Here is a 27,036-nt window from a genome sequence, read left to right as displayed (position 1 = left end):
TTTAGAAGCTTCCCTTTGAGCAACAACTCTCTATCAACGAAATCATGATAAGAAATACAAGCCCTGAAATACAATATCAACTGGGAGGTATGAAGTCCGTATGCAGGCGCTGCTGGAATGTTGCTATATAGAAATCTCATCTCTTTTGAAATTACGTGTAAAAGGTATAAAATGAAATCGTATATATGTATACATGCATATAAAGAAAATAGCGTATATTTAAAAAAATAAATAAATAAGAAGACGCAACCCATTTGTTGTTGGTTATTCCTCTCAAGCTTTGCCCTTGTATATATGTTGTAAACCCAGGATTAACAAAAACAAAAATTAAAGATAAATGAATGACATTCTATTTACATCAACTAATTTACACATTTTGGTCCTGTTGACTGAAATGTTGATATTACTTTGATGAACATTGTTGCTGTTTACAAAATATCTTTATCTATAATAATATTCAAAGTAATAACCAAAAAAACCCTAATATTTCCTTAAAATTACTTCTTTAGGGGTAGTGACCTAACAACCGTTAGTCTGATTCGTGTGAAATTTTCAGGACAAATATATATCTCAACCTGATGAACACAAACGTGCTCTAAATGCTTTAGTTTCAGAGATATAAGCCGAAAACTCCATTTTACATATGTTCCCTTTTAGCTACATGTATGTCGGCCATGTTGGTTGGCATGTCGCGCACATTTTGAAACTAGATACCCTAATAATGATTGTGACCAAGTTCGGTTAAATTTGTCTCAGTAGTTTCAGAGCAGAAGATTTTTGTAAGATTAAAAATTTTACAAAAAATTGTTAAAAATCTACTATATAGGCCATGTGAGCTAAAAATGTTGGTGCATTACACATGTTACACGGATAATTATCAATCACTTGTTTTCCCCATTTTAACGGATAACTTGAAGTTTCAGTAGAATTTGTTTTCAAAATCTGAATGCCTTTAGAAGAACTTTTTTAGTTTTTGTTTGAGTTGTTTGGTTGCTGTGTCGCGCAGAAATGAATAATATTGGTGTGTGTTTATACAACATATTAGTGGCTATGGTTTTATGAAAAGACAACGGGGTCAAAATTCTTAATTCTTAACTTGTCAATTCGTAACTTGTAGATGTGTATTTTCATAATTCGTAATGCTTAAATTGTCAGTTTGTAACTTGTATATTTGTAATTTTCAAAATTGTTAATTCGTAAGTTGTCAATCTGTCGTCATAATGATCGTTAACATAATACAACGACAGCATTTAATACTTTGACATTTCACACAATGTCATATACATTTCACGAATCGACAAGTTACAAGTTACAAACATCAATATGAATATTGACAATTTACGATAAAGAATTTCGAAATCACACAGTTACAAGCTACAAATTGACAATTTACGACTTAACAATTTTGAAATAACAAATATACTAGTTACAAACTGACAATTTACGCATTACGCATTATGAAATTACACAACTACACGTTACAAATTGACAAGTTACGAATTAAGAATTTTGACCCCATTGACTTTCCATATGGTTTAAGTATTGAATACACTTATGATGAGTTTATTTTTACGTAAGAAACTATAATACTGTTTACTGTTTGGTCTGACATGATCTTGCATTATATTACAGTTATCTTTTATTTCTATTTTCTATATGTATGTGACAGTTAAGATACAAAAAAAACAACATCAGCTACTTCATTATATATGATTTTAAGTTTAAAGCAACTATACGCACAGGATGTTTTTTTTTTGTTTGTGTTGATACACAGTTTTGATTTAAAAGAAAAACCGATATGATTAGAAAAGAAATTAAGTGACACAATTAAAAACTCTCTCCCAATTAAAGATTCGTGTTAAGTGTCCATAAATAAAATAACCGAATTTTTATAATTGTACCTTGTTGTCAATGGTTGTGGCGTTGATCAATTCATGTGACGCGGGGTTTTAATTCGTTTGTGGTGTCCTGCATAGTGTGCTGTCGTAAATTCATGGGAAGTGTCCGTTGTTTTTCTGCGGTTTATATGTTGTTATGTACTATAACTATATCTTTCATTTATGTATTGCTTCGTGTTGAGTGTTCTAACGTTTGTTTGTACTGTATTCCTGTCACGTAGTGTTTTCGTTTTAGCGCTATTTTGTTTCTACCATTGTCATGTAATGATGTAAGCGGGAGGTTTAGTTAGCCATAAAACCAGGTTCAACCCACCATATTTTCTGAAAATGTCCTGTACCAAGTCAGGAATATAGCAGTTGTTATCTACAGTCCGTTTCCATGTATGTTGCCCTTTGCTTTTGTTGTAGTTCAGTGTTTCTGTTGGTGCTTTGTTTTCATTTTATAGTTGATATGTTTCCCTCGGTTTCCGTTTGTTACCTGGATTTGTTTTGCTTAATCGAATTATGACTACTGAACAGCGGTGTACTAATGTTTCTTTTATTTTTATAAAATATATAAAATGTTGTACTTATAATATCAATCATGATAATGTAAATTTGGATATATTCATAATGTACATTTTTGAAGAATTGACAAAAATGCGAGCGAAATTATGTTAATTATTCCATTAAATGCTGCATACAAAGTGATACCTATTTCTTCGCAATTTTCGCAAGAAGGTAAACATCGCAGAATTTTTTTATTTTGCAGTACATAATCAATATATGCAAGTGACTTTACCTACTTATTTGTTTCTTTGAATCGATTAATTTTGACGACTCGCTTTTATATCCACATTTCTATTGAGACAGATTCGCGGAGGCTCTTCGGAAATATAATAGCGGAGTGACTCTTCCATACTGGGATTCAAGACCAGATTATTTGATGGACAACCAAGAGGATTCTATCTTATTTACTGAAATATTTTTGGGGAACCCAAAAGGAGTTGTATATACAGGTCCATTCGCATATTGGTCAACTCCAACAAAACCAAGTACGTTGTTACGACGTGAACTAGGAATAAAAGGCTCTCCCATTAACCCAGACAGATTGAAAGCAGTGTTTAGAAAAAGATACCACCGGGAAATTCTAAGACCAACAGCTCCAAATAGTGATCATGCCAATCTAGAGTCACACCATGATAGTGTTAACAGGTGGGTTGGAGGAAATACTGGACATATGGACCCAATTTTCTGGCTTCACCACTGCTTCATAGATTACCTATGGGAAAAATTCAGAGAATGCCAAACCAAATTAGGAATTAATTCAGAAACAGAATATCCACCAACTACTATATTACAGCATATGCCAAATAGACGTATGGATAATTTGAGACCTCAAAAAACAAATATTCAGGGATTTAGTAATTCATTTACAAAACAAATTTATAGATATGCACCTGCCCGACTTGTCGTAACAACTGCGGAGGAGCATTTAATGGGTTTTTGTTCTGTGATATAAGAAAACAGGCGTGTGTTTCCAGATCTAGGTATGAGTTTATTGGTCTTAGAGGATTTAAAACAGTTCATAATTGGTACCCGTCAAAGGAAAAGGGGAAAAGGGTCACCATTCCAAGATTTTTCATGAATTTTAACCAACTTTTGGACCAACAAGCAATTTCATCATTGATCAAGATAGGAGGCAGACAAGAGTGGGTATCAAAGATAGGAGGCGGACATGGAGATGCAACACAAATAGGAGACGGAATGGGAGCTTTAACACAGATAGAAGGAGGACATGGAGATGCATCACATATAGGAGACGGAATGGGAGCTTCAACACAGATAGAAAGAGGATATGGAGATGCATCACATATAGGAGACGGAATGGGAGCTTCAACACAGATAGGAGGAGGATATGGAGATGCATCACATATAGGAGACGGAATAGGAGATGCAACACAGATAGGAGGTGGACATGGAGATGCATCACATATAGGAGACGGAATGGGAGCTTCAACACAGATAGGAGGAGGATATGGAGATGCATCACATATAGGAGACGGAATGGGAGCTTCAACACAGATAAAAGGAGGATATGGAGATGCATCACATATAGGAGACGGAATAGGAGATGCAACACAGATAGGAGGAGGACATGGAGATGCATCACATATAGGAGACGGAATGGGAGCTTCAACACAGATAGAAGGAGGATATGGAGATGCATCACATATAGGAGACGGAATGGGAGCTTCAACACAGATAAAAGGAGGATATGGAGATGCATCACATATATAGGAGACGGAATGGGAGCTTCAACACAGATAGAAGGAGGATATGGAGATGCATCACATATAGGAGACGGAATAGGAGATGCAACACAGATAGGAGGTGGACATGGAGTTGCATCACATATAGGAGACGGAATGGGAGCTTCAACACAGATAGAAGGAGGATATAGAGATGCATCACATATAGGAGACGGATTGGGAGCTTCAACACAGATAAGAGGCGGACATGGAGATGCATCACATATAGAAGACGGAATAGGAGATGTAATACAGATAGGAGGAGGACATGGAGATGCAACACAGATAGGAGGACGACAAGGAGATGCATCACATATAGGAGACGGAATAGGAGCCTCAACACAGATAGAAAGAGGACATGGAGATGCATCACATATAGGAGACAGAATAGGAGATACAATACAGATAGGAGGCGGACATGGAGATGCATCATATATAGGAGACGGAATAGGAGATGCAACACAGATAGGAGGTGGACATGGAGATGCAACACAGATAGGAGGAGGACATAGAGATGCATCACATATAGGAGACGGAATGGGAGCTACAAACAGATAGAAAGAGGACATGGAGATGCATCACATATAGGAGACGGAATGGGAGCTTCAACACAGATAGAAGGAGGATATGGAGATGCATCACATATAGGAGACGGACTAGGAGATGCAACACAGATAGGAGGTGGACATGGAGATGCAACACAGACAGGAGGAGGACATAGAGATACAACACAGGTGGAGATAGACATAGAGGTGCCTCATGGATAGGAGGAAGACATGGAGATGTGACACAGATAGGAGACGAAATGGGAGCTTCAATGCAGATAGGAGGCGGACAAGAGTGGATATCACAGATAGGAGGCGGACATTGAGATACATCACAGATGAAGGGAGGCATAGAAGTGCCTCATGGATAGGAGGCGGATTGGGAGCTTCAACACAGATAGGAGGCGGACATGGAGATGCATCACAGATATGAGACGGAATGGGAACTTCAACACAGATTAGAGGCGGACATGCAGATGCATCGCAGATAGAAGGAAGCCATAGAGATGCCTCACAGATAGGAGGCGGATTTGGAGCTGCATCACATATAGAACAAGCACTGGGATCTTTACCAGACATATCAGCATTTGGAGCTAAAGAGAACAGTCAACTAACTCGAACTTCAATAGCGCCAACAATTACGAGAAGATTTAGTTCGCACTTCGATAATCCTGGAACAAGGGGTTGCAGATCTGTTGGTTTCAGTTTAACAGGCAATAATGTCAAAATTGGATTTGATATAAATCTGTGCCTGATACAAGAGATGAGAAAATTTAGTTCTTTGAGTAGTACTAAATATAAATTCGACAATTTTGCAATCACCCCAATAATAATCATAAACAAACACAAGAGGAATCGAAACTCAGGACAGGATGAAATTAAAAACAAAAGAACTTTTAACATTACATTTCAAACTGATGGATTTTCCTATAGTGGTAGACATTTGGACTACATTTCTATAGATGAGCTTACTCGTTCCTCTGAATCTTATTACCTTCGAGAAGTCAATATCTGGTGAAACAAAAGCATACGTTAGAGTGTACGACTCAAACGGTGTAATGTGTCAACCGAGTTGTCTGGTATCGCAATCAGCGTATAAGGAATGTTCGGGGCTGATAAAGATCACGTCCCATAATCCTCGTATGTACGTTGATTCATATAATGATGCTTTTGATTCCGAAATAACGCCGTTCCTCAGATTATGTTGATTAACATAAAAAATGTCCTTCACAGTATATTTTTTGTAAGCGTTTTTTTCCAGAAATGGTGTGAAGAAAATGTTTAATTTGTAAAAATCGAACCTATTGTTATTGAAAGAAATAAAAAAATTTCAGAAAAATCGGAATTTTGAAAATTGTTTTCCGTAGTTTTCAGTCATACATTATAGTCGCCGTCAGCTGAAATTCGTAGCGGTTATCGGTAAAAATAATCTTAACTATCAATCGCGTTCACTCGAGATATAGTTTTTCACATTCCATTCATAAGTCGTCAAAAGAAAAACCACTACTGACCTTCCTTTTGAGTGATCGAACTGTAATAATCCTGACCTTCATATTTTCCAGAAGGTTTTCCATTGTATTTCCGCCATCTTCGTTTCTATGAGGATCATTTGTTTACATATGACACACGTCACTTTCGGAGTTTCCTGTAATGTTATTCCACCATTCAAAATCGTCTTGGAAAATGTGAAGGTCAGGATTATCACAGTGCTATCACTTAAAAGGTAGGTCAGTAGTTGTTTTTCTTTTTGCGATTTATGAATGGATAGTGAAAATTTGATCACGAGTGAACGTGGTTGATAGTTTAAATTATTTTTACCGATAACCGCTACGAATTTCAGCTGACGGCGACTATAGAAAAAGTTCGATATGTAGTTTTTATCAATGAGTCAGTCACCCATCAACAAAATAAATTTAGACGGCAGTATACAATCTTTAACAATATATAGAAATTGAAAAAAAAAACGCTTTAAAAATCACATGCGTCCTTAATGCTTTTCTTAATTTAACTTCATCGTGTTCATCAGAAACACCAACAGACGAATATTTAAAAGCAAAGGATGTTTAAGAACTGAAACATTAAGACCAAAACTAACCTTGAAAATAACTGCCTTATCTTTTTAAGATCTACTTTGTATGAGGAAGTAAAAACTTATAAATTTCTTAGAAATCTTTAAATTTATGAACCGACAGTTGACGAAATGTTTACTTACAATTTGTGAAGATCAAAATCGTTTCGTGTTTGTAAAAAAATTGGATAATTATAAAAGAAAATATCTTAGTTTTGTCAGTAAGGCAAACTCCCCGGCAGTTCCAGCTCCGATCCGCTTATAGTCTACACTAATTGGTGGAGTAAAGGAAAATAGTTCAACTTCATCAAAAACTACCTCGACCAAAAACCTGCAGCGAGACAGACGAACGGACGAACGAACGAACGAACGCACAAACCAGAAAACATAATGCCCATAAATGTAGCATAAAAACTACTGACAAGGATCATAAATTGGGAGAGAGACACACTACCTTTTTAGAACTGAACAATCTTGATCATTAAATTAACAACGAGTACACAGAAGAACATACTGTTCATACTGTAAAAAACAAGAACAGACAAACAACATACATTTAAGGGCAAACGATAACTTTTGATCCTTATAATGTGCATGCCAAACAAAACGAGCTCGAAGGAAAATTCAAAACGGTGAGACCCTTATCAAATTTATATTAATCGAAAGCTCAAACACGTCAAACAAATGTGAAAACAACTGACATATTTCTAACTTGGTACACACATTTCCTGTTGAAGAAGGTGATGGATAAAACGTGGTTGTATACCGATCGAAACCTCTCACATGTATAACAATTGCATGGAATTCTACTATCATTGACAACAATGTGTGAACAAACCAAACAGACGTAATAGGCAAACATGTCAAAAATAGGGGTACAGCAGTCGACATTGTGTTATAATCTTAATCTCTTTAACAATAAACAAATATGTCAAGAACATAAAAGGAGACAGATTTGTAAATGCAAATTGCTTGTTTCTGAATCCTAAATATTTATTTCATTGTATAAAATTGTTTGTATAAACATTGAACGGCAAATTCATGTGACGTATAACATTTTCTGACGTCAGACACGCGAATCAATGAATGTGTTTGTAGATACTAATGGATGTTTTTGTGTTCTGTTAAATTGTTCCTTTTAAACTTGTTATATAATTACACGATGATGACTGCTGTACCCATATTTTGACTATTTTATTTATTATGTCTGTTTAGTTCACGCATCATTGTAAATATAACGGAATTTGATGAGACTATCATCAAAGTGAGAGGGTAAGCGCTATAAACCCAGGTTTAATCCACCATTTTCTACATTTGAAAATGCCTGTACCAAGTCAGGAATATGACAGTTCTTGTCCATTCGTTTTTGATGTGTTTTGTTGTTTGATTTTGCCATATGATAATGGACTTTCCGATTAGATTTTCCTCTAAGTGCACAATTTTTGTGATTTTACTTTTTAATGATGATTAATCTGAATAAATATAGTTTAAGCTAACAACAAAAAAGGCACATAAATAAGCGCATAAGGAAAACCGAGAATACAAAAATTACCGCAGCAAACAAGTAGCACAATGACGAGATGTATAAGTACCGAGGCACGCCTACAAATTTTGCAAGAAATAGACTAAATAGTAAAGGTAGATAATTTACAAATACAAAAAAAAAAAACCAACCAAAAACACACTTTAACAAGTTATTGAGATAATAAACAACGTCAGTGCTAGGAATTTATAATACAAGACCATCATATATTATGTATAAGTTGATACGGAATATGTATTAACAAGATCTTCAGATGAAGTGTTTCAGAAAAAAGACGTGACCTTCTTTGACATAACATTAGTTCGTCAACTTTCTGCTCAGACTCTGGTGACGTTTATAGTTGAGTAGCATCTGCATGCAAAAACTGTATCGCCTACATGTAGGTAGAGTTTGGATAATTTTGTAAATATATTATGGGATGTCTTAATTCACAAAATTATGGAAATACACAAGATAAGAAACATTTTAAAATAAATTTGTCTCATTGGCACTCATACCACATCTTCCTATATCTAAATAAATTTTAATGTATAGAAAAAAAGGTATAACAAATCATTATAATGCATCTGACCTCACTCTTTGTTCCATTTATTTAGGTGGTTCATATTACATTTAGTTGAACCTTTATCTCCGTTAAAGTTTGTATTTGAAATTATTTTGTATACTAACAATCTCATTGGCATCAATGCCTTAGGCGAATTTTAAAATACTTTATGGAAGACGTGTGTTTAAATATTCATCTTCAACTTCTTTTTCTGTTTGACCTTTCAACTGTTTTGATTTGAGTGCTATTGTTTTATGTTTTATGCCTGAAACATGGGGGTTGGGGCGATTGATGGGTTAACAACTACTGTTTTATGTTTTATGACTGAAACATGGGGGTTGGGGCGATTGATGGGTTAACAACTACTGTTTTATGTTTTATGACTGAAACATGGGGTTTGGGCGATTGATGGGTTAACAACTACTATTTTTCTCAGTAAAAGACCAAGCTTTTCAATATAATAGTAGTTTGTGAAAAAAGGCATATACGCATTGAATGGGTCTATTAATAAATGATTAATAAAACACATAATTATTTGGAAACATGCATGAACAGTACAAAACCATCAGTCGTTTCTTTATATTATTGTATGAAACAATACTTGTTCAAACTTTCACTATATTGCCTTGAATATGTAAAACAAAACATTTAGAACGATGCGAGGATGTTGTATTGCTCAATCGACTGTTTTTAATGTATATTTATAAGTGAACTTAATGTCTTTCATTCTTTCGTTGTAAATTCTGTCAAATTCTTCATTTTCAGCAACAGTAAAATGGTTCTTCCAGTCTCCAACTTCACCTGCAATAACAAAATATAAATAGTAGTGTACCAGTACAAAATGACCAGATACCTCTTGCTTGTTAATTATACTAAGCAACGCGATTAAAATGTGATATGTGCTGACTCACGCATGGATTTTCCAACTTATATACATTCGTCTTTGGAGTGGAATATAGGGTCTTTGCTGGCCAAGTGGTGTCGTATATCATCTACATTATCACTAGCTTGTTATCTTTGAGGTGATTATATCGAATCCCACACGTTGCAAGTGCGTGTGAATCCAATCTAAATTAACTATGATTGTCAGTTTTCCTGTCGAAGGTCTGTGTTTCTTTCAGAGTACTCCGTCTTCCTCCACAAATAAAATCTGACAGCCACCATATAACCAAGAGTGGTTAAAGTGGCTTTAAAGACTAAAAACGAGTTATCATATCGGGATATAATGATGATTTTAATTATTGTCACATTGTGCAAACACGATTTAAGGGAACAGGGTTGCATTCAATATCGTAGCAGCTACATAGATCTACATAGGGCTACGTAGTCTTTTGACTACTGAACGTGTAGCTGGCCTAACTACTAAATAGATCTAGATAACAGCTAGGTGAAACCGTTCACGTTCAGTAGTCAAAAATCTACGTAGCCCTGTGTAGCCGCTACGATATTGAACGCAACCCAGTGTAAAGCATAGTTTCTGTAAAAAAGCTGTATACTAAACATGTTTGTGTTCATTGCTTAAACTGATTTAGTATGAAATTGAAATGTTAGATACGTATAAAATGCATTTTAAAGAAATGGGGTTTAAAGAAATCCATGTTTTATCTAAAACAATGAGCATACAGTATATACAATTATAAAAGTTATTTTATCTGTTAATAACAGGTGAAAAAATAAAGGAGCATGCAGGAAAAGGCAGCCAGAAATAAAAACATACAACCATGAAAAACAAAAGAAGACGACCAAACATCAGTCTTTTAAAAAACAACACGAACAATGCATAATCATGATTGAGTAAGATTGATGATAAAAAAACAACTTTTTAATTAAATACATGAGATAACAGGTTTTGTCCAATATGCGTAATGTATATTTATTGATAATGATCGTTGATCATCTCAATGAGATTGATTTTCTCTTTTTAGCCGGTACCGCCAATTATAATCTGTTTATCGAAATTTTACCTATGACGAAGTTGTTAATTTAATTGACATTGGGCATGTGCTCACATAGTATCTAGGCGAATATTTTTCATATCCACTGTGCTGAGAAAGGAAATTATCAGTCAGTAAGATCAAAGGAAAATTTCGTAAACTAGCGATAATTACAGGATATCATGCTTTTTGTTCCTTTTTGTTTTATTTTACTTGTTTTTATTCAGAGCTATCAAATTAAAGCATGGTCTAATGGCACACTACTAAATTATAAGTGTAACATGTATTAAAGTATATTTGAAAAAAAGGAAGATGTGTGGTATTCTTTCGGTTTTCAGGCGAGCGGATCAGTTTTCCTTACATAACCATGTGTAAATGAAATTTTGCAGAAGACACAAAAGGGACAATAAAACTCCTTTTGTCTAAGATAAACCGACAAAAGGTTTGACAAGAATATTAAGCAAATTCTAAAAGAGACATGTCTAGAAATCGTGATTTTAAATAATACTACCCCTTTTCACATGTCTACCTCATAAAGAAACAAAGCTTATATCACTTTCATGTTACACCAGTGCTTAAGAAGCATTGAGGGAACCTTACTACTAAAACGCGTCACTGAGTTAAAGATTTATCTTCCTTCACCCGACCCATTCAAACAATCTGTACATTTTGTATTTACTGTCAATAACTTTACCTTTTCTATACATAAATGAAAATGCTTGCTTCGGAACTCCTTCAAGAGCAGCTACTTTGGTGTCATCAGCTTTCTTCAGATTATCAAAGCAACATTTATCCACAACTTGATGTATAAAGTCGTCAGCTCTGTTAATATCTAAATACTCCACGATTTTCTTCACCTCATCAACTGGGTTCTTTATAAAAGAAGAATGTGTATATACACATACACACTATTTATACACATACTTGAACATATCATATGCAAGTGATCGAAAGTCGGTATTTGGGAGCATTAATTATTTCGAATTGATTTCGTCATCATGGCAAACTTTTCAAATGTTTTCAGGTCTTATAGATGATACCTCACATTGAATCTATAACCCTTTTTTGTTTTTTTGTGTTTTAAATATTTAACTTCAGGAACGTTCACTTAACAATATACATGGCAGTCATGTTAGGTTAAACAATCTTTCTGCCATAATGTTTGCATCGCAAGATTACAAAACGGTCGAGAGGGCTTTCGGTACAGTGTCTCTTTAATTTTTCTTTTCGATTTACAACGAACGTAACCAATGTAAACAAGATGGCTGTGATAACTCGACGTAGAAAATATTGTTTTCATCCTTAAATTAAATAATAAACACAAAACATTCATTTAAATGATACCAAGATATTGTTATAGATTCAAATTAATCCTATAGTGTAAAATGATATGCCTCAGTAAACATTCAGAGATAGAACAACTCACGCTCAGCCAATAAACATGAATAACAGAACAATACAATGCATTACCGAAAGAATTCCCAATACTTGTTGAGTTTTGTATTTTTACATCAACTACTAAAACCTGTAAAAATGGTGTATTCAAAATGCCTTACAGATTTCGTATCTTCGTAGTAAACGTTGTGTATGGGTAAATCGGTCTGGTCATATAACATTTTTTGCAGTTTCTTGGTATAATAAAACCAGTTGTGGTTTGTGTCTGTTTCTGAAAAAAATAATAAAAAGGCTAATTATAAGTACATTTATTTAAAAACAAGCATGAGTATTGCATTGAAAGTCAAAAGATACCAAGGGCCAATAATAAATCAAAAATTGAAAAAATACGGAGACGGGACATTCTAACGCAGACAATCGTCCACAAAACACTACAAGGAACAAGAATGTGTTCATAGAATAAGGATACCCCACTCGCAATAATATTTCTATTTTCAGCGGAACGTAAAATTTTGGGTCAAAACTCTAATCTGGCATTAATATTAGATAGATCATATCATAGGGAACATGTGTGTACTAAGTTTCAAGTTAACTAGACTCCAACTTCATCTAAAACTACCTTGACCAAAACATTAACCTGAGGCGGGACAGACAGACGAACAGACGGACGGACGGACAAACGAATGGACGCACAGACCAAAAAACATAATGCCCCTAGGTAGGGGATAAAAATCAAAATTCAACAGCATGTGTCTTGCCACAAACATAAAGTTATGCTTAGGTGCACCAAAATGAGTAGGTCAGTTCCGACTCCAATAATTGCACCCGTCGTGGTACCCCGTTAAAATCTGTTTTGGAGATAAGATATAATCAATAATTAGATTCTGTAATGTCTCCTATCTCGCTAAATCATTAGAAATTGTATAAATTGAGCTGAGTATTCCCTTTTTGAGTCGGTATAAATGTTCATGGAATATTTTCTGTTTTGAAGAAAAGTAACTTTGTTAAAAGTGAAAAGTTGACATAGTGTCGTACCACATTTTTTTACTGTTGATGAGAAAATTTAAGGCTTATAAGACAATGAACATTGACAAATACGACATATTAACAAAACACATGACACAGAATTTTTGTCGATTGTTCTCTAAAAATTTCTGGGCCCTGGTAGTAGCCAAGTGGTCTGAGTATAGTTTTCAGTATCATTGCGTCAAATATTCATTCAATTAATATACTGTCAAAAACATGAAATAGGCCTTGTAGCACCGACGCGGTATCATGATTTGTCAAGCCGTTAAACATATGTTTCAAGCAATAGAAATGCCTCGATATTTCCTTGTTTGCTCAGCACACATATTCATATTGGGGGTGAACTTTTGTTTTTACAAAACACCCAATAACTTGTGTATATTATGTCTATGATCTCATAAATCAAGGCAATTTCGAAAGAACCCGGCAATCAATTGTTAAATTCCGAATTTTGGGAAAGTTCGAAAAGCCGACAATCATGCTTCGTATTTTTTTAATTAAGGATATTTGCTGACGATCATTTTTAAATTAAGGATATTTGCTGATGGTCATTGGTCGGGTTGTTGTCTCTTTGACACATTCAATTTTCATTCTCAATTTTAACAGTAGTTTATCTTAACCTAGTAAGCCAATTTCCGATATACACTGTGTAATCCACTTCAATATATATATGAACCTAGGATCCATCTTCTAATACGCTTGCATCAATTGTAATGTGAATCCAAACTCAGTCAAAATGTAACGATTTGAAAAAAGACACAATCAATCAATTAAAAGATGTAGCACATTGTTAATTATAAAATTCTCACCTAGCTTCAACCATGACGACAGGAATTCACTAAATGTAGTTTCAGCATCAAACGACCCGGAAGCCTTCATGTGGTAAAACAAAGACACAACTGTATCTTTTGGATTTCTCTGAACCATAATCACTTTACACTTCTTTTCAATAGCTTGCTTAGGAATATGATGTAAAAGTAGATGCGAATTGAAGACACGAGGTCTCGGCATGTTTTGGAATTCATCAGGGTAGTGAAATTCGAGCTGTCTTCTTGCTTTCGACATCTTTTCGTAGTCTGTTGAACCTTTCATGAGCATGTTAACAATCTCCCATGTCCAATGAGTTCCTGAATAGAGTATGAAAAAAGTAAAATCACAAAAATACTAAACTCCGAGGAAAATTCAAAACGGAGAGTCCCTAATCAAATGGCAAAATCAAATGATAAAACACATCAAACGAATGTTCAACAACTGTCATACTCCAGGCATTTTCAAATATAGAAAATGGTAGATTGAACCTGGTTTTATAGCACTAAACCTCTCACTTGTATGACAGTCGCATCAAATTCCATTATATTTACAAATATGCGTAAACAAAATTGACAACATACAATGAATACAATGTTTCAAATTCATTTTGTATCTGCGTTTTCTATCTTTATTACGAGGTGTATATATATATGACCAAACGGGATATGTAATGTTTTTACAGAGTGGAATAAAATCCCATATTTAACGTGTCAGATTTAGACAAATCAATACAAGTTAAAAGTTGACAATGCAAACAAATCACATGGGTCTAAACATTATATTCATGAGATTAAAGCTGATATTTGTATTCGAAATGTTAAAAAATACTTGTCTGCTTGGAAGGTCCAATGCAATCTATGCTTATCGTTCTGATAATCTACCCGAAAATGTATGTAATAATTATAATATACTTAAGATAACATCCAAAACAGTCACAAAAGAAGCACTAAATACTCCAAGAAGTATATATAAAAAAACAACGGAATATCGAAACCGCATATACTACCAATACCTTTTATCTTGATCTACTATTATGCAGATACAACATTTTGTACAAGTTTGTATTTTTACCCTGATTAACCAACCAGGTCAAATGGCTCCTTGACCCTGACTATTATGGCAATGCACAGATGGTTGTCGTGGGTTGCTAGTTATCATATTTGGTTTTCGTTTATTATTTTGTCAGATATCATGTTCGTTGTTTTCGAATTTGAATTGTTTCAAACGTTGTCATGTCGGGTCCTTTAATAGCTGACTATACGGAGTAACTATATTGCTGACTATCTAATTAATAACGTTATAACCGACGCCGCCGTTCAAAATACAATACATTATTCTAGCGTGCGCAACTATTTTCGCATGCAGACATTAATCTAATAAAGGCTTGTTTTTATTCTTCACCGGCATAAACTACTTATGAGAATCAACAACTATAGCATTGATACAAGTGGATACCAACAGTTGTTTGTTTTTGATTGAAACTTGGTTGCATTTTAATTTTTTGACTTCTTTATTATTTCCTTTGGTTATGTGTATTTTAATGATTCATTTATATTCATATAACATTCCAAAAAAAAAAACCCAACTTTGAAAATTGATCTATTTTCACTGCAAATAGTAAAACAACAAATATGTTAAATTTTACGTCATAAATAGAACGCATGATACATATTTTTTGTATAAGTTATAACTTACCTGTTTTAGCATGTGCAATTATAAATACATCGTCATCATAAACCGGCATGTCCTGTATAAGAGGCAGTATTTCCCGGATGTCAGGTAGGAAGCTGCTATCTTCTGATCCTGGTGCTAAATGTTGAATAGCATCTCCTACTTGAAGGGACTTTACTGTATTTCTTGGTGTTATTGCAAACTCAATCAATGTGTCTTTCTCTGTTATTGGTCCTGAGTAATAACGTAATAATTTTCTTTTATTTGAATATATCTTTACATAATTTCGATCAATACAATATTTAATATATAACAAAACGATCTTCAAAGAGTAACTCAATTAAAAGCCATTTATATTGGCCTTGGCATATATAAATCGTGTGATACAGATTTCCGTGGGTACACGACGTGCTTTTAAAAACCCAATCGGCAAACATCGGAAAAAGAAAAAGATCTACATTCAGTTCCACAGTCTCAGTTGTTGAAATGGGCAATTGCAATCAAAATATGAAAATAAGAACAGAGAACATGAGAAGTCAATACTAATAAGAGTTTAGGAAATTTTTTTCCAAGCCTGTCTTCTTGACGTAATTAACTTACTGTTTATTAATACAGTAAAACTATTATTCGTTAATGTCATGTTACTCTGTAACAACATATATTTACGTTCCAATTGTATATCGACATACTGATGGATCGGTCATGTTTCTCTATACCGACTACATTTACGTACCAATTTTATATCGACCTACTGGTGAAGTGGCCATTTTTTTTTCTATAAATCAACTTACAATTACGTAGAAAATTTGTATAATCCTACTGTTAGAACGGCCACGTTTCTATATAACGACCCACATTTTCGTTCCTTTTTTTGTATCGATCCACTGGTGGAGCGGTCATGTTTCTCTTTAGCGACCTATATTTTAGGCCATTTTTCTCTATAACGACCTACATTTACGTGCCTATTTTATATCGACCTATTGGTGGAGTGGCCATGTTTTTCTATAAATCAACCTACATTTACGTAGTAAATTTGTATAATTCTACTGTAAGAACGGCCACGCTTCTCTACAACGACCTACATTTACGAACCTATTCTATATCGTGGTACTGGCAGAGCAGCCATGTTTCTCTATAAAGACCTACATTTCGTACCTGTTTTGTATCGTCCTACTGGTGGAGCGGTCATGTTTCTCTTTCACGATATACATTTTTGGCCATGTTTCTCTAGAACGACCAACATATACGGTTCTATTTTGTATCGACCAACTGGTAGAGTGGCCATGTTTTTCTATAAGTCAACCTACATTTAGGTACCAAATGTGTATCATCCTACTGGTAGAGCGGCCATGTTTCTCTATAACGACCCACATTTACGAACCTATTTTATATTGACCCACTGGTAGAGCGGTCATATTTCTCTTTAACGACCTACATTTTATGCCATGTTTCTCTATAACGACCCATATTACGTACCTATTTTATATCGTCCTACTGGTAGAGCGACCATGTTTCTCTATAACGACCTACATTTACGAACCTATTCTATATCGTGCTACTGGTAAAGCGGCCTTGTTTCTTTATAACCACCTATATTTATGTACCTATTTTATGTCGAGCGGCCATGTTTCTTAATAACGGCCTAAATTTATTTACCAATTAATATTGTGCTACTGGCAGAGCGGCTATGTTTCTCTATACAGAGCTACATTAGCGTATCTATTGTGTATCGAGCCACTGGTTAAGCGGTCATGTTTTTTCTTGAAAGATCTACATTTTTGGCAATGGTTCTCTATAACGATCTACATTTACGTACTTATTTTGTTTCGACCAACTGGTTGAGTGGCCATGTTTTGTTTTGTAAATCAACAAACATTGACGTACCTATTTTATATGGACCTTTTGGTGGTGCAAACATGTTTCTCTATAGCAACCTTCATTTACTTACCGTTTTCTTATCGACCTACTTGTTGACCGGCCATGTTTCTGTATAACGACCAACAATTACTTCTGTTTTATATCGAACAATAAGTACAGGTAGGGAGGCCATGTTACTCTATAACGACCTGTATATATTACGTGCCTATTTTATATCGACCTACTTGTTGAACGGTCATGTTTCTCAAAAAGGATCTACATTTATGTACTTTTTTCTATATCGAACTACTGGCGGAGCGGCAATGTTTCTCTATAACGACTTAAATATACGTACCTATTTCATATCGACCTTCTGATGGAGCGGCATGTTTCTCTATAACGACCTACATTTTCGTACCAATTGCATATAAACCTACTGATGGATCGTCCATGTTTCCATATTACGTTTAACATTTACATACCTATTTTTTATCGACCTACTGACGGAACGGCCATGTTTGTCTATATTGACCCACTTTTACTGACCTGTTTTATTTCAACCTACTCGTGGAGCAGCCATGTTTCTCTATAACGACCTACATTAACCGGCCTTTTTTATATAGACCTACTGGTTGAGCGGCCATGTTTCTCGAAAATGACCTACATTTACGTACCTATTTTGTATCGACCCACTGGTGGAGCAGCCATGTTTCTCTATATTAACGACCCTGTTGTAAAAAAATACAAATACAAATATAACACAACTTCTTCTGCACGTCTTATAGTTCTTATAAGTATTTCGAACTAATGAACTGTGAATAGCTATTGTTATCTTAAAGTTCGTTTCTGTGTGTGTTGCATTTTAGTGTTTCTGTTGTGTCGTTGTTCTCCTCTTATATTTTACGTGTTTCTCTCAGTCTAATTTAAGTTTATAACCCGGATTGTTTTTTTCTCGGTCGATTTTCGAACAGCCGTATACTACTGTTGCCTTTATTTAGTATATCATTCACAGTGCTAGATTCGAATTAAAAATTTGAATTATCCGTTTTAACTCGGTAGTGTAGATATATTGAAGATACAAGACATACTTAGTTCTTCCTTTTTGTACTACTAATATGCTTCACTAATGTTTTTTGGTGAGTTTAATTAATCTCTGAAGTTATTCTTTTTTGAAATGATAACAATGAGATTGCATATTCCCTGGTATTGTGTGATAAAAGACGTTGCACCCCCATCTTGGTTTTTTGTCATTGTAAAATAAAACGATTGTGTTTGATAACCAATGAGACAAATTTATATTCACCAGAGGCCAAATGATGTAAAGTTAAACGTTCAAATCCAGTAGGGATTACTAAATTCTGTTGAAATCTTATCAATGAAGACAACATTAACTTTTTATTGTATGGTTGTCACAATGGGTGTCATAACTTTCTTCATTTTAGTATTTTTTGATTTCTAGGTAATTTTTCTATATTCTGTATTTAATTTTAATTGTTTTTGTCCATTATTCTCTGTTCTTTATAATTTAAGACTCCGTTAATCTCTATTTTTTTTTCGTTTTTAGACGTATTTTATTTCTTTTTTTTTCTTTTTTTTTGCCATTCATTCTGCATATTTTACCCACTATTCTTTGATTTGTAAACTCCAACCAGACCCTCTTTTATAGTAATTGATTTCAAAAAGTATCTATTAATCCGTATTATCGGCAAATGCAATCATTATGGAGGTTTATCGTGTATGGCAGATTTTGTCTACTCTTGTGTACAGATTTTGAACTGTGTTTAGTGTTATCCATATACATGATATAGTCATATGCCGTACGGAAAACTGGAAATACTCTATTTAAAAATAGATATTTAATCTAAAAATAAAACATATGTTGTACGTGTCTTTTATATTTAGGTGAGTGACCTATCTGTCATTATCTAGGATCAATACGACAAGCCGACAATTTACTTTATTTTATTTCTACATTAATTTGTTAATTTAACCTGGATTTATGGTTTTTTAACTGACATATTTTGATGAAAAACTGGTGTGATTTTTCTAAAATATAATTCTGCCGCCTTATTCACTCTGTCAGAAACGACGAATTTCAATTTGAATGTGCATACTTACCAAAAACAGTCTTTCAAACTCGAAGTCATGTGGTGATGATAATATTATAGAGTTCTTCCCCCTTGAAGATTATATAAAAAACATTATGTGAAATTAAATCCATTGTATCCTAATAAATTAAGGCAACAGTAGTATACCGCTGTTCAAAATTCATAAATCGATTGAGAGAAAAAACAAATCCGGGTTACAAACTAAAACTAAATTGATATTGATAAATAAAACACATTTGTTGGTTGAAGCTATATAGTGTGACCGTTCGTTGTGAAGTATCATGCAATGTATCGTCTTATGCTAGTTGTACTAAGTCTAGTTTAATATTTATCATAAATCTTATGCATGTATGTAGGACTTAAATCTATGGTAGGTTCCAAATCTATGGCAGATTCCTTATCTATGGCAAATGTGGCGTCATGCCGTCCCAAATCTATGACAGATTCGGTAAAATCCTAATCTGGTCATTTTTTGTAATTTCCTAATCTATGGGGGATTTTTGTCGATTTCAAATATATGGCAAATTGTGTGCAATTGCAAAACCATTCAGCACATATAAGACCAATGACTTGCCTCAAACAAGTGTAAATGTACGACATGTATATAAACATTTGTCAAATAAACATTCCATAATCATGATAATGGTCAACCAAATCGTGATGGTAAACATTTTTTTGGTAAATGTTCATTTACCTCAATACAGACTTCAGGATTGAAATGATGTGCCCCATAAAATTAAAAAAAATTATGTAGGCATTTTTTTTAATATAAAATAAATAAAAAAAAAAAAAAAATGAACAGTTTGAATTTTCAAATACTATTTATTTCATCCTCAATACATCTTTTTTGTTCATCGCGGGTTTAAATTTTTGTCGAGGGAATTACTTTCATCTTAAATAGTGTTCAAATCTATATGAGCTCCGCAATCGTTTGTGGCGGCGACGATGTCATATTGCGTTATTCACTTGAATCTGCCATAGATTTGAAAAAAAACAAAAGTCAGCCATAGATTTGATTTGTTTGACGTTTGTAACGTCATATTTGCCACACATACGGAATCCGCCAAATATTTTGAACCCACCATGGATTTGAGCTCTACATATTCGGGACTGATACCAGGATACTGGTTACTCGTGGTGATACAGCATGCAACACGGATTTTGTCATGTATTATCATATATATATAAGAACAGATATAAGTAATATTTCGGCGAAGAAATTATTTTTTTTACAACACAGACTGTGTAGAAACACACGTCAATAATGTATATATTTTTCTTTTAACATGACATTTTATGTTAAGCTTATTATTCATTGTGCTAAGAATTCTTACGATTTAAATTGTCGTTTGATTTTACCTTATGTTATCATCATAATTACTTTAAGTAAAATAAATTTTAATTACAAATATTGTTGACAAATGTTGAGTTTAGGTTTGCTGCAAAGACATATTTACACTGGTATTGGGATTTTGTTTTATTATCAATATAATGGATCGATAATACTAAAAACTCAAAGAAAAAATATCCTTTTGAAGAAAAAGAACATTTCTTCAATGCTTGCCATTTTAAATTTTCGTTGTGTGTTTTTTTTTAATTCAAAGTACGTTTTATTTATTTAATTGAGAATTGAATGCTCTTTTTTGTAAATTTATTGGGGTGTAAAAGCGTTGACCGAAGTACATTTTGTATGAAGCGTGGAAGCGCTTCATACTTAAAATGTGCGCACGGTCAACGCTTTTACAACCCTTTATTAACCAGTTAGTATAATTATAAGCTTAACTGTCCTATCATTATAATAGGTGTCAATACATTATTTTACCCAAAATAGTCACCCCGGTCCATTATGACTTTTACCCGGTCCATTATGACTCATATCCGGTCCATTATTGATTTGTTGCCAGTCCTTTATGAGCACGTGCAATAATGTTGAAAAACCAAAAAAAAAATGGCTGACATCAGTGTCCGCTTCGATTTCAATTTTATGTTTTGAAAAGATCTGTGCAACTTTTCTGTGGAATTACCTACAAGTCCAGGACTGCGTAACTTCTTTTAGCAACATTTTGCGTGCTATATTTAGAACCGGAACTCTATAGACGCAGACGACAGTACAGTATGGCAGGCCTTGTTCCTGCAAAAATATCGGACAGATACGCCTAGAATGGCGAAGACATGCTTGATGTTTTGTCTCATGACATAATGAGGTACGAAATGCTTGCAGAGAAGGAGACGTTCGACGCTCTTACCTCCGTCCTGCAAGGGGAACAATCCCATGACAATGTCGAGCTACATGAAATCGAAGTAAACCGCTTGAACAATGACAACAACAACAATGACGAAGGTGATCCGACGGAAACACACGAGCAGCGTGACACAGGAAGCAGTAGATTTAGATCAGTTTCCAATGAGGACACAGACGAATTTCTCAGGAAAAATGTAAATAAAAACACGGACTACAAAACAAGATCAGATGTTAAAACTTTCTACACCTGGGCACAGCAAGTAGGAGAGTTTAGAGAGCTGCAGATGATTCCGTTTAAGGAACTAGATGCTATTTTAGCCCGGTTTTACTTAGGTTAGTTTAAAAGTTTTTTACTTCAACTTAAAGACTCCTAAAAATATGTTATTATGGTAATGATTTTTGATAAAATAGATTTGTACATGCTTTAGCCAGCTTCGTGACGGCTTACGGATAGGAACATGTATACTGAATTTTTTAGTCTGTCCAATATCATTCAGGACATCTTGTTTATATTTTGTAATATCAGTCTGTCCGTCCTATACTAACTTTTGAATTTCAGCTGAAGTTACGCTTGTATGTAGGCTGAATCCTTGCAAACAGCTAGTCAGATCTTCATTGAATTTTGTACACTCATTCAAAATAAGAAAATTAAAATGAAAATTCAATACAAGTTAACAATTTCATAGCACAATTTACCGTGTGAGACATCTGTGTTTTCTTGTTGATATCAATTGATTTTTGTATGATACATGTATATTTTTTGTATTTCATGTAAATTTTGTACATACAGAGTGAGGATACAGGCTGAATGGGGTTAATGTTCACTTTTTTTATGTTTCTATTTAAAGGTGTAAGGAACAAAGAGGGACAGGAGTATGAACCAGACACGCTTACAGGATTCCAGAATAGTATTGAGAGACACCTGAAAAACAATAAAGTTCATATTTTCTGGGAAGAGGAAACGGGATGACTTTTCCAGCTCTCAAGAGTCTTAATAATTATCAGACAAGTTCCTAATTCAATCTGTATTTGTTGTCCTTGTTGAAAAATTTTGTTATCAGTAAATAATTAAGAAAATATACAATTCCATTTTTATTGCCTCAGAACTGGTTAATAAAAGTATTAAGAAATGGGTAATTTAATAATGGACTGGTTATATATCCTCGGTCCGTAATAACGGCCCGCGGATTACTGTAATGGCCCTCGGCGTTGCCTCGGGCCATTACAGCAATCCTTGGGCCGTTATTACAGACCTTGGATATATAAGCAGTCCATTATAAAATTACCCATTTATTAATACTATAATAACGTTACAAAAAAAAAAGCATTCAATACTTATAATTACATTTTTACCTATAGGATCATGAAAACACGCCTTTTATCAAGTTTTTATTTTATTTACCTGTGCACTTTATTGTGGGACCTCGTGTCATCATGAATGAGAAGTTTTATTGAGTGATACAACTGCTTAAGGAATAACACATGATGTGCAGTTAGCCAATCAGAATAACGTATTGTAATGAAACATACCTCTAATGTAATTATTGAGATGTAAAAAGATCTTAACGTAAATATATGTTGTCGACTGATAGAGAATTCATAAGCATTAGTACGAGGGCTACAATATTAATAAAATGGTGTTGAATAAAACTTTATATCATATATAACATCATAAACGAAGGCTTCTCCATTATTATTAGCAACGTACTCTACAACTGATGGATAATCAAGTCCATCTTCCGTCGATAAAAGTTGTCTATGGATTTGACCGTCGTTAGAAATAACCACCACATTGTGAGAAATATATCCAACTACGTACACATGTACATTCCCATTATTGTCTACAGATATACCGAGCGGATAACGGAGAACACTACTATCACTGAAGGTCCACAATGTTTTACCATGAAAATGACAACAAGTAACACTGTCATTATTTTTTTGTGTGTAGAATAAGTTGTCACCAAACTTGCTACGTATATGTAAGCAAGATTGGACATTTCAGTTGTTGTTAAATTGGTGATAGATTCGTCTATGAGACTGATCATCTTTATTCCAATGCCTCTGGCGCAATAGATTAACCTTCCTTTATTGAATGCAACTCCAGTATTGGACGAATCAATTTCTATTTTTTTCAATTCTTTGATCAATATCTACTATATGTATCTGCCTTGAATAGCTAGTCCCGCCTGATGTAACTGCTGAAGAACCATCTCCTATATATACCACGTCAAATACGCGACCAATATTGGAAAGTATGAATTCTTGTGATCCATTTGGCATGAAAACCTCCAATTCTTTCCTATTCAAACAAAAGAACACCATTTTACCACCTGGAAGGAAGGTACATCCTCGGATATTTGTCAACGAATCTTGTATTTTTTGTTTCAACCTGAGTGTAATGCTATCAAAATTTCTTGTAGATTGTGCTACAATTATTTGAGCTTGTTGAAACTTTCTCTTTAGGATGGTTATATTACATGGACTTGAATTCACTAAAACATCTCCAAACTTCTTCATGCTGGCGGTAAATGTTTGCAATGATGTATCAACGCTGCAAGTTATATCGATTTGATTCGCATGTTCCTCTTTGATAATCGACTGTATAAAGTGATCTTCGTTTGCGACATACTTTTCTATTTGTTTTAAAGTCAAAAATGATTGGTACTCCGAGGCATACTGTTTTGTATTTTCAAAATGACCTTGGTATTCGAAGATCTCTTTTTCTTTCTGTATCAATGAACTCAAAAGTTGTCGGATCTTATTACTTTCTCTTTCCTCCACCGTCTTTAGTTCACCCATTATATCATCCTGAAGTTTATCTAGACGTTCATTTATCATGGTACGAATATCTTGAATTTGAATTTCAATTGCCTTTCTCTTTTCTCGAATTGATGCCAGATTTTCCTCTCGATTGATGCGTATTCTTTTGAAATTGTCGGCAACTTCTGATAAGGTGTGGTCTATTTCCAGAAATGCTGCAGAAGATTTGATATTCCCTATCATGTTATTTATGTCAGTTAAATCTTTACACTTATTGTGCATCTCTACACATTGCTTACAGCATGGAGAATCATGTTTCCTACGGAAAAGTTCATATTTCTCGTTATGAATTTGGCAGAACTGAGCTACTCGCAAGACCTCGGCTGGTAGCTTTGTGTATTTGGCGATGGGAACTGTTTCATGATTTGTTGTTGCGTTCGAAAGGCTGTGATGTTCTCTATAATCTTCACATAGTCCTTCATTGCATTCTGAACACCAGACTACTGATGGTTTAGTAATTTTGCGTTGGTTACATACACTACAACCAAGTTTACTGGCCATGATTCTGTAGTATAACGTAAAGTAAATATTAGATTTAAATATTTGAAAAAAAATATTTAATCAAATCTTTGTTTGTAGTTGTTTAAATGTAACAATTACTTGCCCAAATTTCAATTTTACAAATAATATTATATGTTTCAGAAGAAGGTTTATTTAGACGCGCTTCGAACAAAGATATTTGTTTAGAGTTTTATTAAAAAAAAATAAGCATGTTGAAAAACGCAATATTCATTTTTTTTAAATGTTTATTTGTTGCATTCTTGGAAAACACGATGAGTTTACAAGAAAATCTATCAATGAGTATAATGACTAATAGAAGGTTTTATGTATACCTGTATAAGCTCTCCATCTAGGAGTTGGCAATCGAATGATACCGAAACAAATTTGTTTAATGGTCTGACCTGTTTGTACTGAAGCTATATACAGATTATTATCCGCATTACACAATATCATGTCTTCCAATACTGTGGATGACCTTGCTTTATGAAATGTTATTTACATCCCCCACCTCATTAGATCGTAAGAATATATGCTTTCTTTTGTTAAGTAATTGAATCGGATTCAGTGTAATTTTGAGAATCTTGGAAAAGATATAACTTTGAGTCTAATTGATTTATTTGTTTTTATGCTCTTTGTTATAGTAGGGCGGCTTAGTACCGAAATTTGACAAAATCATGCAAATAGTGATACAAGCATAGGATTTGGTACAGACGTTCTTTAGGGTGAAGCTTATCATATTAGAGGGTTAGCCAACATGTTTTTGATTTTTTTCACGGCGGCCATCTTGAATCAAAAATTGACATCATTTTGCTGAATAGTGGAGATTGAAAAAAATATCCTTACCATTTTCAACGTAATATAAGTCATGAAAACTATTTGAAATACAATAAAATGACATGAAAATATTCACCACTTTCGGTTAGGGTCGTAAAAGTTTATACACTTGAGTGAAATAATATTGGTAAGGATATGCGATAAAAATGTCGGTTTGATATATTGGTAATTATATAAGACATGCTGGAGGATTGATCAATGTATTAAAATTGAGAATGGAAATGGGGAATGTGCCAAAGAGACAACAACCCGACCATAGAAAAAAAAAAAACAACAGCAGAAGGTCATCATCAGGTCTTCAATGTAGCGAGAAATTCCCGCACCCGGAGGCGTCCTTCAGCTTGCCCCTAAACACATATATACTAGTTCAGTGATAATGAGCGCCATACTAATTTCCAAATAGTACACAAGAAACTAAAATTAAACTAATACAAGACTAACAAAGGCCAGAGGCTCCTGACTTGGGACAGGCGCACAAATGCGGCGGGGTTAAACATGTTTGTGAGATCTCAACCCTCCCCCTTTACCTCTAGCCAATGTAGAAAGTAATCTAACATTTTTTTCGATGTATTCCGTGTTAAAAGCTACAGGAACACAATGTTGTACAGGTCAAGCCAGCTTTGTAACACTTACATCTACCAGAACAAGTTTTCTTGCAGCCACATTTGTGTAACTCCTGGCAAGATGCAGTAATTGCTGCTAATTGTGTCCAATGGGAAATCCACAACCCATCTGCGTTCTCCTTAGTCCATCCCCAATCACCAGAACTAGATAGATGTTGTTCTTGTGTGACTTCCTGTCCCAATACATGGCCACCTTGGTATGCAGCTCGTTTGCTCAAGCAGTGCATCTCTGGTGGGTGGAATTGTGTCATACTGTCTGTGTTTGCGTGCAAATGTTGGTGTAATTCTGTCGTACATTCTGTTCACTGACCAATAGTGGTTTG

At 34.3% G+C, this 27,036-nt stretch overlaps 6 protein-coding genes across 6 annotated transcripts; 4 read left to right on the top strand and 2 right to left on the bottom strand.

Moving 5' to 3' along the window:
- Positions 1-2,823: 2,823 nt before the first annotated feature.
- Positions 2,824-3,399, top strand: LOC139529044 (tyrosinase-like protein). Its single transcript, XM_071325280.1, has one exon. It carries the CDS (start codon positions 2,824-2,826, stop codon positions 3,397-3,399), a length of 576 nt encoding a protein of 191 aa, XP_071181381.1.
- Positions 3,400-3,521: 122 nt separating this feature from the next.
- Positions 3,522-4,178, top strand: LOC139529043 (uncharacterized). Its single transcript, XM_071325279.1, has one exon. It carries the CDS (start codon positions 3,522-3,524, stop codon positions 4,176-4,178), a length of 657 nt encoding a protein of 218 aa, XP_071181380.1.
- An 8-nt stretch (positions 4,179-4,186) lies between these two features.
- LOC139529042 (uncharacterized) lies at positions 4,187-4,747 on the top strand. The gene has a single exon (XM_071325278.1). It carries the CDS (start codon positions 4,187-4,189, stop codon positions 4,745-4,747), a length of 561 nt encoding a protein of 186 aa, XP_071181379.1.
- A 4,672-nt stretch (positions 4,748-9,419) lies between these two features.
- On the bottom strand, positions 9,420-19,800 carry LOC139527043 (sulfotransferase 1C4-like). The gene is made up of 7 exons (XM_071322294.1): positions 19,701-19,800; positions 18,257-18,310; positions 15,750-15,959; positions 14,054-14,371; positions 12,380-12,489; positions 11,518-11,695; positions 9,420-9,690 (listed from the first exon to the last, which is right to left on the bottom strand). The coding sequence occupies exons 2-7, from the start codon at positions 18,288-18,290 to the stop codon at positions 9,566-9,568; spliced, it is 975 nt and encodes a 324-aa protein (XP_071178395.1). The 5' UTR covers positions 18,291-18,310; positions 19,701-19,800; the 3' UTR covers positions 9,420-9,565.
- Positions 19,801-21,448: 1,648 nt separating this feature from the next.
- Positions 21,449-23,009, top strand: LOC139527042 (uncharacterized). Its single transcript, XM_071322293.1, has 2 exons — positions 21,449-22,265; positions 22,781-23,009. Exons 1-2 carry the CDS (start codon positions 21,863-21,865, stop codon positions 22,900-22,902), a joined length of 525 nt encoding a protein of 174 aa, XP_071178394.1. The 5' UTR covers positions 21,449-21,862; the 3' UTR covers positions 22,903-23,009.
- A 1,041-nt stretch (positions 23,010-24,050) lies between these two features.
- On the bottom strand, positions 24,051-25,256 carry LOC139529041 (kinesin heavy chain-like). The gene has a single exon (XM_071325277.1). The coding sequence runs from the start codon at positions 25,254-25,256 to the stop codon at positions 24,051-24,053; it is 1,206 nt and encodes a 401-aa protein (XP_071181378.1).
- Positions 25,257-27,036: the final 1,780 nt, after the last annotated feature.

Source organism: Mytilus edulis, chromosome 6, assembly GCF_963676685.1.
Source record: "Mytilus edulis chromosome 6, xbMytEdul2.2, whole genome shotgun sequence".
Taxonomy (NCBI): domain Eukaryota; kingdom Metazoa; phylum Mollusca; class Bivalvia; order Mytilida; family Mytilidae; genus Mytilus; species Mytilus edulis.
This window is presented reverse-complemented; position numbering and strand designations above follow the sequence as displayed.